Genomic DNA, 13825 nt, shown 5'->3' on the forward strand with positions numbered 1-13825 from the left:
TGGGCCCAGAGTGGGGTGGTTTCTATATCAGCTGATGCTCGAGTGACTCTCGCTGATTTATTTAAGCCCTTTAGAGTTTCTTCCCTAATCTCTGCTAACTAGGTAGAGAACTGGAGACACATATCTCCCTCTACTTGAGACCTCAGTTTCCTCCTCTGTAGCAAGCATGTGTCTTGTGGGTGCCCCCCGCTGCGGGGCCCTCCTAGGTCTGCAGGGCAGCCTGACATTCTCATCTCCCTCCATTTTCTCTGTAACCTTTTCTTCCTTCATCCTGGCAAAAGACCCAACCCACCAAAGGGCTGTTGAGGAAGGGGAAGGAAGGGAGGGAGAGAGGGAGGGAAGAACCCTTCCCTCCCAGAATCCAAGTGTCTGTCCCATTTGAGTTCTGCCTTCTCTTTCCCTGACCCAGGGAGGTTGGCTATTTGCAAAGCATGGTTTTCTCTGTGACTGTCCATCCACTCATCTGTCTCTTTCTGTCCATCTGTCTACCTGTCTCTCTCTCTGTCTCGATCTTTCTCTCTCTACCTCTGCCTTTCTGTGTGTCTCTCTGTCTCGTATGTATCTCTGTCTCCCTCTATTTCCCTGTCTTGTGTCTCTTTCGTTCTCTCCTTATTTTGTTTCTGTGTCTGTTTCTCTCTCCCTTCTACTCCCTTCCTTTGTCTCAACCATCCCTCTCTCCAGACATCTTTCTGTTTCTGGTCTCTTCTCTCTCCCTAGGCTTTATCTCCCTTCTCTGTCCCCCCTCCCCATCTTGGGGACCCCTCAGCCCTGAGTACAGGCTCTAGCTCTGTGGCCTGTCAGGTCTCAGAGCCTAGATCTCTGAGGAAGAAGGGACTGAGATAACACCCCAGAGTTAGGGAGAGCCCTTCTCCGCCCCTGGAGGCCCACAGACGGAGCAGGAGATTGATGAGGCATCCTCTCAGTCCAGCTGACACAGGACAAGAATTTCTAAGGACTACCTCAAAACAAACTCTATTATTTCTAGAGGACTATCAGTCTCTGGGATGTCCATGTCCAGAGCCAGGAGTGGGCCTCTCCTACCCCAGTAAACACCAGGCCCTGCAAAAATGTGGAGTCTCTGCCACTGCCCTTCTCTGTGCCTCAGTTGACCTAATGGCAAAATGCATATAGGCAACTATAATATTGGGAGATGGGAGGAAGAGAAGGAGAAAATCTATCTTGTTCTTTCTGTGGTCTGAAACCACAAGGTCATTCCTCCAAATTCTAGGACAATTGTCCAGCCCCTAGAGTTTGAAGGTCATGTGGGTGCCCCAGACAAGCTGCTTTCTTGTGACCCTTCAAAGTAATGATTTAAATATTTCACATTTATGTACAGGAGGTGCTGGGTCCTGTGTAAGAGAAAAATAGAGAAGGGAGGCCACTGGAAATGGAGTTCAGCAATTCTGCCCTGGTCCCAAGCTTGCATCCCAGATTCTTCTGCATCCCTGATCCCCCCTAGAAGGACCTTCTTAGGGGACAGCTGAGCAACCATCTGTTGTTCCTCAGGCAAGCTTGTTTAATGTAGCTTCTCAAAGCCTGCTTTGTGGACATAAAACTCTCCTCTCCCTGGGAGACATTCTGCTAAATGGAATTTTTCTTACCTCCCTACATTTCCAATACTCTGTATAGACTAACTCCCCAGGCAACCAAAATCTAGAATCTGGAGCAAATTTTTTCTAATATTCCTAGTTTTTCTTTTTTTATCTTGATAAATACTGTGCTAGGTTGACTCCACCATGAAACAAAGAGAAGTGTGATTCTCACAATGCATGGAGCTGATTTACACGAGTTTGACCATTCTGCCGTGTATCTGACGATTTTTCTTCTCTGAGAATCTGGTAGATTCCTGTGTACCTCCTTCTTGTGTTTTTCCATTGCTGTGCTCATGGTTAAATGGATTTTGGTGAAGGAAAAATGAAATTGTAAATGGGAAGTCCTTTGTCCGTGTCATGAAGAGCTCTACCAGTGGAACGCATGACAGCATGACATTAAATTGTATCCAGTGCCACCTTGTGGGTAAATGTCTGTGTCCCAAGCTCTCTCTCAAGCTGCCGTACCGCATTCCTCATTGCCCTCAGGAAGCAATTTTTCCCATGATTCTGTGCTTCCCATGGTCCTCAAAGACGGTGGGTTAACATTTTCTCATGAATATGGGCCAGTGTTAATTTGCAAGGCTAGGCTCATCCCTGCAACTTGGCTTGGCAATTCCCAGGATGCCATCTGACTCAGGAAACAGATTCCATTCCTGGCTCTTCTGCCCTGTGGCCCTGTGAGGGGGGCTGCACCTCTCCAAACCCAGATCTTCAGGAACAGGAGTAGGTATCATGCTAGCCTCACCTTAATCCACCTTAAAAGCCAGAGCACAATGCCTTAGAACTGTTGTGAGTGGGTAGGGAAGAAATTACTCTAGGATTGATGAAGCAGGGTTTTCCCCTGAGACTTGTTCTGCACTAGCTGCCATTTATTGAAACCTTACTACATGTCTCATTGATTTCTCACACCAGCCCTGTGAAAGAAAGCCGCATGGTTCCATTATACAAATGAGGAAACTGAGGCCCAAAGAGATGACACGATGTCCAGGATTACTCATTAGGAACACAGCCAGTATCTTGAAGAACTAGTACAATAATATTTCTCCTTGCCTTTCAAGATACTATCCAAATGCCTTAGCTTTCTTGAGACTAGGAAGCTCGGATGGTGAAGAACACAGTCTTGGTCATCTATATAGCTTGGGTTTCAATCTCGTCTCTGACTCTCACTAGTTCTGTAACTTGAGCAAGTTAGTTGATCTCTCTGGGCCTCAGTTTCCTTATCTTTAAAATTGAAGTTGCCTAATATATGTAAAGGGTTCAGCCCAGGGTCAGTGCTATAGGAGCTTTCTCCATTCTCCAGCTATTCAGAACTTGCAGTTACTCAGCTTTTGAAATGAAAACTGAATCATGTCCCTTCTTCTTTTCGCTTAAATCATTTTAGGGGCTGCCCATTTTTTTCTGGTCTAGGACTGAATTCCTCGTCGCATCCCCCATAACTCCCTCCAGCCTCACACTCCCCTCTTGCTCTCTGCTCTCACTTAGCAGTCACTCCTCTGTCACCCATCTCTTCCCACGGACCGTAGGATCTTTTCACATGCTGTTCCCTCCACCATTCCCTTCTCATTGGGGCTAGTAAATTCCTCCTCGGCTAAGCATTTCTTCCCCCAGAACACCTTTCTGGATGCCGCCTGACTAGATCAGTGATCTAGGTTAGGCTAGCTGGGCTGCTCAGCTCCAGGCTGCAGGTCAGACCCACATCTGTTCCATGTGTTTCTCACCATCTGGGACCAACAGCCCTCCAGGACATGTTCTCACAGTGATTGCGAAAGCACACAATAATAAAGAGACACATGTGATGCACCTTGAGATGTTGACAGAGACCCACCTCCACCCTCATTCCACTGGCCTCAGCACGTCATATGGCCATGCCCAACATCAGTGGGGTGGGGTTATAGACTTCACCTAAAGAGGAATCAATCGTCCATCATCCAACACATCACTGTGAGGCTTCTCTCACAGCGCCCAAGTATGAATACTTCTCTCTAAAGCACTGACCAGGGCAGTGACTTTACATTCATTTGTGTCACTATTTGAATAATCTGGCTCTCAAAAACAGTAAGACCCATGGACCTTTTTGCAAATCATTTTATCCCCAGCTCTCAGCACAATGCCTGGCACATAAGAGGCGCTCAATAAATATGCGAGTAAACGAAAGAATTAATGAGTGAGCGAACATATGAGGACTCCTGAGGTGGCTCAGAACGGGGTGGGGTGGACTTTTTGCCTTCCCCAATTCACCTGCCATGTCCCCCACCCTCTGACTGTGGGAAGGGTTTAAAGGTGAGCGGGACCACTGGCGCAGCGGGAGGACCATCTGCATCAAGACACACGAGAGCGGCCAGAAGGAGATCGAGGCCTTTGATGCCGCCATCCTGCTCATTCGTAACCCCTACAAGGCTCTCATGGCGGAGTTCAACCGCAAGTACGGTGGCCACATCGGCTTTGCTGCACATGCCCACTGGAAGGGCAAAGGTACTACTTGAGAGGGGAGGCACAGGGCCTTGGGGGGCAGGGGACAGTGCACTGAGCCAGTGCTGTCTCGGAATCCAGGATGCATCCTGGCAGGCATGCGTGTGAGGTTGAGATTCCACTTCCTCAGCTTATATAGCCTGGGAGGTGCACTTCCCACGTCCCACCACACCCTCAAGCATCAGCCTTTGTTAGCTGGGCTTTTATGATAGCATAGTAGTGAAGGACGTGGGCCCTGACAGCAAGATTACCTGGGACTTCATTGTCACATCTGTAAAATAGGGGACGATAATGGGGCGGGGGAGAGCACTCTAAAAATTTAACCCTTTAAAGGCTGTAGATGGTACTCATGGAAATGGAGACCCTCACATGGGGTTGATTGTAGCAAGTTCAAGAGCCCTTTCCTGGGAGTCAGGAGACCTGAATCCAGCCAAGGCCAAGAGATCACTTACAGAGCATTATTTTAATGAAATTCTCAACAACTCTGGGCTGGGTTGGAAGGCTCAGAGAGGGTAAGTAACTTGCCCCAGGTCACACAGCTATGAAGTGACAGTGACAGCCCCTGAGCACCGAACTTCATTAAAATGGTCTGAGGTTTGACTCTGACACTTATTAGCAGGTAATTACTGTGTCTTAAGGTGAGGTGGCAGCCCAGCGTAGTGGTGAGAACTTTCTGACCCAGGTTCTGGCATCTTGGGTACACCTTTAACTGCCCAGGATCTCGAAAGCCCATGTCAATTACCATCATCAGAGAATCACACCCAGGGGTATCCCCACAATTAACCCGTTTTGGGAGAGGCTAAGTCCAGGGAGGTAAAGGAACTTTTACTAGGAAATGGTGGACCTGGGGTTTGAACCCAGGGAATCCTGCTCCAGAGCTGACGCCCTTAACCACTGTGCTAACCTATGATGACAGGCCAGATGAAATATCAGTGGTTATAAATCACCCATCCCAGAGCCTCTGACTCCCAGCAGATGCTCTGTAAATGTGAGCCCCGCCCCCACCGCCACTTCATCCACCCTCCAGAAGCCAAGCTGTTCCAGCCTCAAGCCCAGAGGTGCTTCCTGCTCCTCCAAACCTTCCCCTTGGCTCCCAGCTGCTCCAAAGCCCCAGCCACCCCCCGACTCCCCAAAGAGGACCTGAGCATGGCGGGATGATGTTAACTCAGTGATTCACCAATCACACCCTAAACATTGATGTCATTGATTAAAACTCTTGGGCCTGCCTGACCAACTGTGCCCTGGGTTCCTTTCACTCAAGGGGCCTCATCTGTCTCTCCACTGCCTGGCTCCCCCTCTATGAGGGGGTGGAAGCTTGGACAGGTGGTGGCATTTGTTCTCTTATTCCCAGGAGTGAAGAAGCCTCTGAATTATTTATTTGTAGAACAATTGGCAGTGAGCACTGGTCAGGGCCCGGCTGAGAAGTCTGCAGATGCAAATGGCAGGAGCTGGTCCCCTGAGCAGAGACTCTGCTTGTCAAGTTGGAAAGAACCTGGGAGATCACTGAACCCAGTGGTTCTCAGCCCCAGCTGCACAGCAGAACCATCAGAGCAGTATGGGAAAATCCCAGTGCCCAAGCTACACCCTGGACCATTACTGGAGCGGAGCCTGGGCATCTGTATTTTTCAAAGCTCCCAGCTGCTTCCAGTGTACAGGCAGGACCGAGAGCCACTGATTCATCCTCTGTTTATTAATGGAGAAACTGAGGCCCAGAAAGAGGCTGGCACTTGCCAAGGTCACTTGGACACATAGTAGCAGGACTAGAACCCAGCTCTTCACTTCCCAGCCATTCTGCTGCCCCAAGTGAAAAAGGAGGGGACTCACTTGGGAAGCTCATGGGAAACCAGGCACTTGGCTTTCATTATCTCATTTAAACCTTCTAATTACCAAGGAGGTAAGGAAAGTGACCATAATCATCCTAACATTCCATTTCACAGGTGAGAAAACCATCCCAGCAAGGGAGCGAGTCACGTGACTGAGGACCCAGGTGTTGATGGAACTGGGATTCACACCCAGGCATCGGCTACTCTCTCCTTCCCAGGGGTGTCACTGACCCTCTGATGCACTCAGAGGTTCTCCCCTCCCGGCATAGCCCCTTGTCTCAGGTTCAGACAGTGTTAACTCCCAGGAGCTGCCTTGCCTCTTTTTCTTTACTCAAGACAACTGGGAGCTTTAAAACCAAAGATAAAAGAGGCATCAGGACGGCTGAGCCAAGAGGCTGCAGGGGGTGGGAGAGAGAGGGTTCCGGCATACACATTTCATAGTGGGGGTCCCCACATTATTCTGGAATGGGAGGCCTATCCCAATGCCCCCTCCCAGGCCCAACCCAGGTCTTCAGGTGCTCTGTGAGAGCCTTCCCCAAAGAACCCAAGCCCCACAGTCACCCCTCAGCCCATTTCTCTCATTTGTGTTAACATCTGGCCCCTGTAAGCACTTAAGTTTGCTGGTACTTTAGGGCTCCTGCACCAGCAATGTCAATATCACTTGGAAACTAGTTAGAAATGCAAATTCTCAGGCCCCACCCCAGACCTTATGACTCAGAAACTCCTGGAGGGGGACTGGCAATCCCTCCAGGTGTTTCTGATGCACCCCCACCCTCCGTTGCAGACTCACTCCTTTAAATCCTCTATGTTCCAAGTGTGACCTGTGGACCAGCAGCACTGACTTTACCTGGGAGATTTTTAGAAAAGCAAACCTTAGGCCCCCATCCCCCACCCCCAGGCTTTACTGATCAGAATCTGCCTTTTCACAAGATTCCCCCTGAAGCTTTGTGTGCACTTGAATTTGAGAATTGCTTCTTTAGGAAGCCCTGGGCCTAGAACATGAGGATCACCCACCTCAGAGCAGAGGTCACCCCATCCTGGCCATTTTTTACTCCCAGTTATAGTTGAGTCAAAGCTCCTACAGTACCCCCCACCTTGACTTTTGGTTCCGTAACGTTAATTTTACAATCTCCCTGGAGTGTGTCCAAAGCAAAGTTTTATGTGATATGATTACACAAGGTGAATTGTCCTGGATCTGTTTAATGAAACAGAGACTGTTTAATGATTCCATGGAGAATTAAGTACAGTTAAGCTATTAATCAGTCCCCAGTTCCTCCTCTGGACAGGAAGATGGAGCGAAGAGTGGCCAGCCCATGCCCTGCCCGGCCCACATGTGTGACAGTTCCAGGGGAACCGGCCCCTGTTACCGGTGGTCCGTGACTTGGTGTGCCTTTATCCCCCAATGTGAAGGCAACCATCAATCACTGGAAAACCTGAGCTAATCGAGGGCTTTTGTTTTTAATTTTTATTCTTCTCCTTTCCCATGAAGTAACTGAGGAGCTTCAAGTGGGGAATCCGTCCATGGTGGGTGGAGGGAGACCTCTGCTGCTGAAACAGCCTGGGTATCAAATGCGGTGCTGGAGGGAAGCTCTGACTAAAATGATGGAGCAAGTGGGGCATCTCAGAGAAGCTGGGGGCCAACATTAGGATTAATCGTAACAGGCACCAACATTTATCGAGCACCTCCCGTATCCCAGGCTCTGTGCTAGGGCCTTTCAAATCTGATTCTGTTCCATCTGCACTGCCTTTAGGATGCAGATCTTAGCACAATCACCATTTTACAGGTGGGTAAACTGAGACTCGAGGAGATGGACTAAGGTCCCCGACGTCACACAGCAGATGTCGAGAGGAGCTGGGTTTTGAACGCTGGCAGTCTGACTTTAAAGTTATCTGTGAACAGACGCTGTGTCTTAGACAACGCCTGAAAATGAAGTGAGCAGTAGTAGACTAGAATCTGGAGCGAGAAGGGTGCCTGAGCTGATCAGATCAGGAACTCTCAAAGGGTTTGCTGGGAGGGTGGAAGCCTGGCTCAGTCTGGGATAAGCATGGGTTTGATTCCTGCATTGGACGCCCACTGTGTGACCTTTGGCAAGTGGCTTCATGCCTCTAAGTCTCCTTTTCCCCGTGTGTAAAATCTGGCTAGTAATTCCTACTCTCTAGTCTTCTTGTGAGCGCTGTATGAGATAGTGCATGTGAAGTGCCCAACACAGCCCTGACACTCAGTAGGTGCTCAAGCAACATATGTTCCCATCCCAGGGAGGTTTGCAGTCAACAAGGATGCCATATCATCTCCATCCCACCTGCATCCACGGCTAGGGGCACCAGCCAGGGAATCCTGACCACCACGCAGAACGGCCCTTCCTTTTCCTTAGGACAACCCTGCAGCCTTCCTTCAGCAGCCACTTGAGATGGTCAGAAGTGGCCAAGCCTAGAAGTCCAGACCTGTGTGTCACTGCTTGTCCAAGTGTCATCTCCATTCACCTGGGCTTCTGCCAAGGCAGCAGCAGGTATCCTGAATCACCAGGGATGCTGTGAGGTGACTCAGGAGTGGGGAAATTCTAAAAAGGGGTAAAATAGACTATACACATGCTAAATTTTTTTCTAATCACCCAGATACATCTGGTCTTAACCCATTAGAACAGTGTGGGCCCAATTAGCCAGATACATTGTAAATAACCTATTTTAAGGATAAAAAATATCCTTGTCACCAGCATAAATATTTCTCAAGCATCCATGGTGTTCCGGGGCACTGGAGGAGCAGGAGCCCCACCACAGATTCTGATGTGTTCTGAAAAGAAAGAAGAGTCCTTTATCACATCTCAGTGTGGTGGCAGTTGGGAATTTCAATTTAGTTCAGCAACCATTTATTGAGCCCCTGCTGGTTGTAAGGCAGTGGAAGGAAGTGGGGGTGAGGCTGCTGGTACCTGGGAATGATCGGGACCTGGAATCAGGCAGGCCTGGTCTGAATGGTGCTTCCTATCTGTGTGGCCTTGGGCAAGTCACCTCACCTCTCTGAGCCTCAGTTTCCTCAGCGGTGATAAGTGAACAGCAGTCCTTTCCTTTCAGGGTAATCGTTAGGATTAAATGAGATTGTGAGTACCCAGCAAGGGATGAGGATTTCATTATTAAGAACCAGCTGGGCTCCCCAGCCTAGCTTGGGAGACTCAGTGATGCTCATTCAGTCAACAAATCCTTCTGGATGGCGTGGGTGGTGTTGCCCGTGAAAATCAGTGGATCTGGCTTCCGGGTTTTGGAGCGCCTGCCCTGTGATTCTCCCTCCAGCGAGCACTCAGAAAAGAGGCTGCAATTTCTTTCACCATCCCCACCATCTTTTCTGGCCACCCACCCACCCATGCTGTAACCCAGGCTGCTTCTGTCAGAGTTTCAGCAGCACCAGGGGCTGGCTGGCTGTCTCTCTCAATTCCTCTGCAGGGCTCCCCAAGGAATCTCCCGCATTCTATCATAGCCTGTCTTTCAAGTCAGACAATCCCAAACACACCTTCCCAATTTTGGTGACAATCCATCCTGTCATTTTACCATAGAAAGGTAACAAACAGCAGAAAGAAACAGTACATGATTCTTCAATAAAAAGTAAAGAAAGGTAGCACAGAAAGGTGGAAAGATGACAGTATAAAAAATCTGACTTAACTATGCCTAGCCCACAATGTGTTGGCGAGACAGATAACATATGTGGAGGGTACAGAGGGGACTGTGAAGTCCAGAGGAGGCACCGGCCTGAGCCTGGGGAGTCGAGAAAGACAACATCTTACCTGAGACCAGAATAATCACAGTAATAATAATAGCCAGTGTATACTGAGCACCTACTGGGTATGGGCGCCATACCAAAACCTTTATATGCTTTTTCTACTTACTCTGTACAATGGCCTTATTATTATACTCTAAGCAGATACTATTACTACACAGGACAAGTATTACTACACAGGATAACTTGATAGTGAAAACCCCAAACTTTGAAGCCAGACTGGATTCAAATCCTAGATCTTCCAGTTAGTAGCTGTGTGACCTTGAGCAAGTTACCTAACCTCTCTGTGCCTCAGTTTCCTCTTCTGTTAAATGAAGAAAATGATGAAACCTGCCTCATAGGGTCGTTGAGAAGAATGAATGAATGAATAGCTACGTTAATACATTTATTATGCTGTATATTAATATAAATATATATTGAAATATCAAAAGTTAGTAACATACGTTTATATTGGTCTGTGCCTGGCATGTAGTGAGCACCCAACAGATGTTATTATTATCCTCAAAGAGAAGGAAGGGCTAAGAATGTTCCAGGCAGAAGCAGCAGCACCGAGGTGGGAGGAACTGGATGAGTCTGGAGATCTGCAAGGAGTAATGGCATTTTCAGCGCTGTGAATAACTGCAGCCCCTGCCAGCGCCACCTGACCTGCACGCTTTGAGCCCCTCCGACTTAGCTGCCCCCTCCTCTCTCCACAGAGTGGCCAGAGTTTGTGAGGAACTATGCCCCGTGGTGGGCCACGCACACGCTGGACTGGCTCAAGTTCGGCAAGAAGGTGCTGGTGGTGCACTTTGAGGACCTGAAGCAGGACCTGTTCGTGCAGCTGGGCCGGATGGTCGGCCTGCTGGGTGTGACAGTCAGGGAGGACCGGCTGCTCTGTGTGGAGAGCCAGAAGGACGGCAACTTCAAGCGCTCCGGGCTCCGGAAGCTGGAGTATGACCCGTACACCGCCGACATGCAGAAGACCATCTCCGCCTACATCAAGATGGTGGACGCGGCCCTCAAAGGGAGGAACCTCACGGGCGTTCCCGACGACTACTACCCCAGATGACGTGTTGGGGGGTGGGGGGACCGGGCTGGGAGTCCTGACCAAGCAAGGGACTCAAGACCCTGGGGACGCCAACCCATCTGGCCTCTCTTTGGTATGGGGACAATCCATTTGGCTGCTGTTGGCCTGCAAGGAGTTTCCTGCATGACAAAGGAGGCTCAAGGGAAGAGATTGCCCGGGCACCCCCCACCTGCTCTCAGTCCCCTTTGGAGATGGAGGAGGCAACTGATTTGGGGGGTTCCAGCCACATGGGCCCTCTTCTGCCTCCCACATCCCTACCCCCGCCACTCTGGGTTCCCTTCTCCTTGTGGGAGGGAGGGCTCGTGGGTGTCCTGGAGACATGGGTGCCTCACCACAGGTGTTGAGGACCCTGATGTAAGAGCTAAAGGGACTGTTGTAAAAAAGTAGCCCCAGATGCTCTTCTCTCCTGGGCTGTTTTTATGGCCTCCCCTTCTCTCCCCCGCCCCGGAAGCCTTGGCACCAAGGTTCGTCCAGGCCACTTCTGTTTGAAGAAAGATTTCTGGGAAGTTTCTCTGTAGTCTTAGGTTTCTGACACGCTGTATGGGGTGGGAAAGCACTGGTGCTCACAGTAGATTAATTGGCACTACCATGTGGGGTCACTGGCATCATGGGCCCACCCCCAGGTCACACTGCTCCTGAGAAACAATCTGACTGCCTGCCCACTGCTAAGGCTGGAATTCTGCCCTTTTCTTCCCTTGCTGTATCTAGGAGGTGCCCTTGGGATCCTCGATCCCATTTCCAGGGTTCTTCAGGCACCAACAGTTATCCCACCAGGATGGCCATAGGCCACATGCAGAATCTGAGTAAAAATGAGAGCCCCAGTAACACATCTCTCCATTGTGGGGTCTGGCACATTGATCTTACACTGCCCTTCTGACCCCTTCCAATGGGTCTTTTGCTATCCAGGTGAGAGAGCAAGGGTGCTCCAAATCAGGGGGAACCAAACCCAGAAGAGACCCCCGACCATCGACCACCCCTTGATCACAATCCAATGGAGCCAGCTTTCCTTGGGGATCCTTTAAGGAATGAAATGAATGGGACGGCTCTTTATTTCCATACAAATGCTGTTCCCTTGATGCTGAGGCATCAAACCAAAGGATTCCTGAGGATCTGAATCCCTGATCATTGATCTTAGAAAGCATCTATCCAGGATCCCATCAATTTCCCCACCTTGGAGACCAGTGGCTTCGCCCCCAGCCCTCGCCTGCATTCCTATACCATTCCCCACCATGTAGACGCAAAAGCCATAGCTCACAGCTCTTTACTCTTCTGTCTGGAGCAGCCTCCCCACCACCCCAAGCAGCCTTTCTGAAGCCTTGGGGTGCAGGTAAATTCTCATTCCCAAATAGCCAAGAGACTATAGAGAAGGTGAGTGTAAAGAGATATATTTTTTTAAGAGGAATATGACTAATAATGTTCCACCTCTTGGAACCTGGCCATGCAAAGAGAGGGGCCCGGGAATCGGGCCTTCTGTTCTCCCCCTGACCCCCTCATCCGTAGGATTTGGGCCATCCCAGGGCCTAGCCAGGGGGCTCTGAATGTATTTTGTAACGTATTTCTTTCCCCTGGTCTAGTCTTCTCTCCAGAAGCAGCAGAGGGCGTGGCCTCCCCTCCCACTCAGAGGCCAGCTCTCTCTGGGAGCCTCTTGGTCCAAGACCTGGGCCAGTTCTTTGCTGGTGGTCAACTCAGGCCACAAGCCCCTGTCTGAAGATTCCTCAGGTCAACACCCTCATTAAAAGTGAGTTTTGTTGATAATTCTGCCAAGTGGTAGAGTATTGTGTGAGGCGAGTTCATATATGGGATGTTTTTCTGGTTGTGTGTGTGTGTGTGTGTGTGTGTGTGTGTGTCAGAGATAGAGAATGTTCTGGGGTTCACAATTGCTTTCGTGTCTGTGTAACTCTGTAACTGCCCGTCAAGGACTGTGTGCCTCGGTGTGTAAAATGGCCTCTATGTTCAGCTGCCTCTGTGTCATGAGACTGTATCCCCCATGCTGGTGTGATGATCGTCACATCACAATGTATCTGTGTGAGTTCCCATGTGCAGAATTGTGTACACATGGAAGAGGAAGTGGCCATTGTGTAGGAACCCCATGCGTGAGAAGGAGCCTGTCTATTGTGGAGGGATGGCTTCTGCACATACCTTATGTCTTTGGCAATTGCGTGTGTGAGGAAGGGGTATGGGAAGAGAGGGATTACTAGAGTGAGGTGTAAGTGTCCCTGATTGGGTTGGTGCATGGGTATGGAAGAGGTTAGCTAGGGAAGGTGTTCCTTTTGTGTATTTGTGAGTGTGTGTGAGAGAGAATCCCGGAGTGTGCGGTGCTGTGCACTCGTGTGCAGGAAGGAAGTCAGTGAGTGCGAGGGGAAAGAGAAGGCCCCCCTGTGCCCTGGTGGGTGGAGTGAGTCTCCGCTTCTAACCTCAAACACTCTTGAAGGAGGGCCCTATGTCCTCTCTCCTCACACAACAGAGGGCTTCTGTGGAAAAGGGCTGGCGCCTCAGGAACTGTTCCCAGCCCAGGGGAGGGGTAAGGGTTTACGTACTTCCACGTGGACAGTAAGGGGGAGAGGGATGGCAAACAGAGCTGGGACAGATGGAGGGAAGGGAGAGGCTTCTCCCTACCCAAGGGCAGAGCTCAAGAGGACTGAGAGATGGGAGAGGCCATTCCCCTAATCCTAGGTCCTCTAAAGTAGAGAAAGGAAAGAAATATCTCAGAAAGAGGAGAGTGTGAGGTGGTTCCAAGATTAAGGGCAAGGTCTTTCTCTTCTGGGGGCTTGTGTTGGCTCCAGAAATCTTTCTGTGACTAAACACTGACCCCAATGTCAAGCCAAGCCTGACCTGGTCACAGATGGAGCCCCAGTCTTAGAGTCTTGATTCTGAGTCACAACTAGCTCCAATCTTGATCACAGACTGAGCATATACTGGACATACACTGATCCATGATCATGGCCTCACACTGATCTCCGATGTCATCACCACAATGAACCAGAATCCTGGCCAGAGTCCCAGATCTGGAGAGTCCCTCTCCATATTGAGTCTTGACCCAGTCATTGCACTCCAGCCTGGGTCCTAGGCCGAGCTCTAACCTGCTCAGAACAAATGCTGATAGTGTCTCCTG

At 49.9% G+C, this 13825-nt stretch overlaps 1 protein-coding gene across 2 annotated transcripts in view; it reads left to right on the plus strand.

The window, feature by feature from the left end:
• The window catches only part of WSCD2 (WSC domain containing 2), a 102285-nt gene extending 89849 nt beyond the window's left edge, over positions 1-12436 (plus strand). For both annotated transcript variants that reach the window (XM_011377789.2, XM_011377791.2), the window contains 2 exons: positions 3864-4064; positions 10343-12436. In XM_011377789.2, coding sequence (XP_011376091.1) covers positions 3864-4064; positions 10343-10695 — 554 coding nt within the window. In that variant the 3' untranslated portion in view covers positions 10696-12436. The remainder of the gene's footprint in view (positions 1-3863; positions 4065-10342) is intronic.
• The last annotated feature ends 1389 nt before the right edge of the window (positions 12437-13825 follow it).

The sequence above is a fragment of the Pteropus vampyrus genome, unplaced genomic scaffold (assembly GCF_000151845.1).
Source record: "Pteropus vampyrus isolate Shadow unplaced genomic scaffold, Pvam_2.0 Scaffold322, whole genome shotgun sequence".
Classification (NCBI taxonomy): domain Eukaryota; kingdom Metazoa; phylum Chordata; class Mammalia; order Chiroptera; family Pteropodidae; genus Pteropus; species Pteropus vampyrus.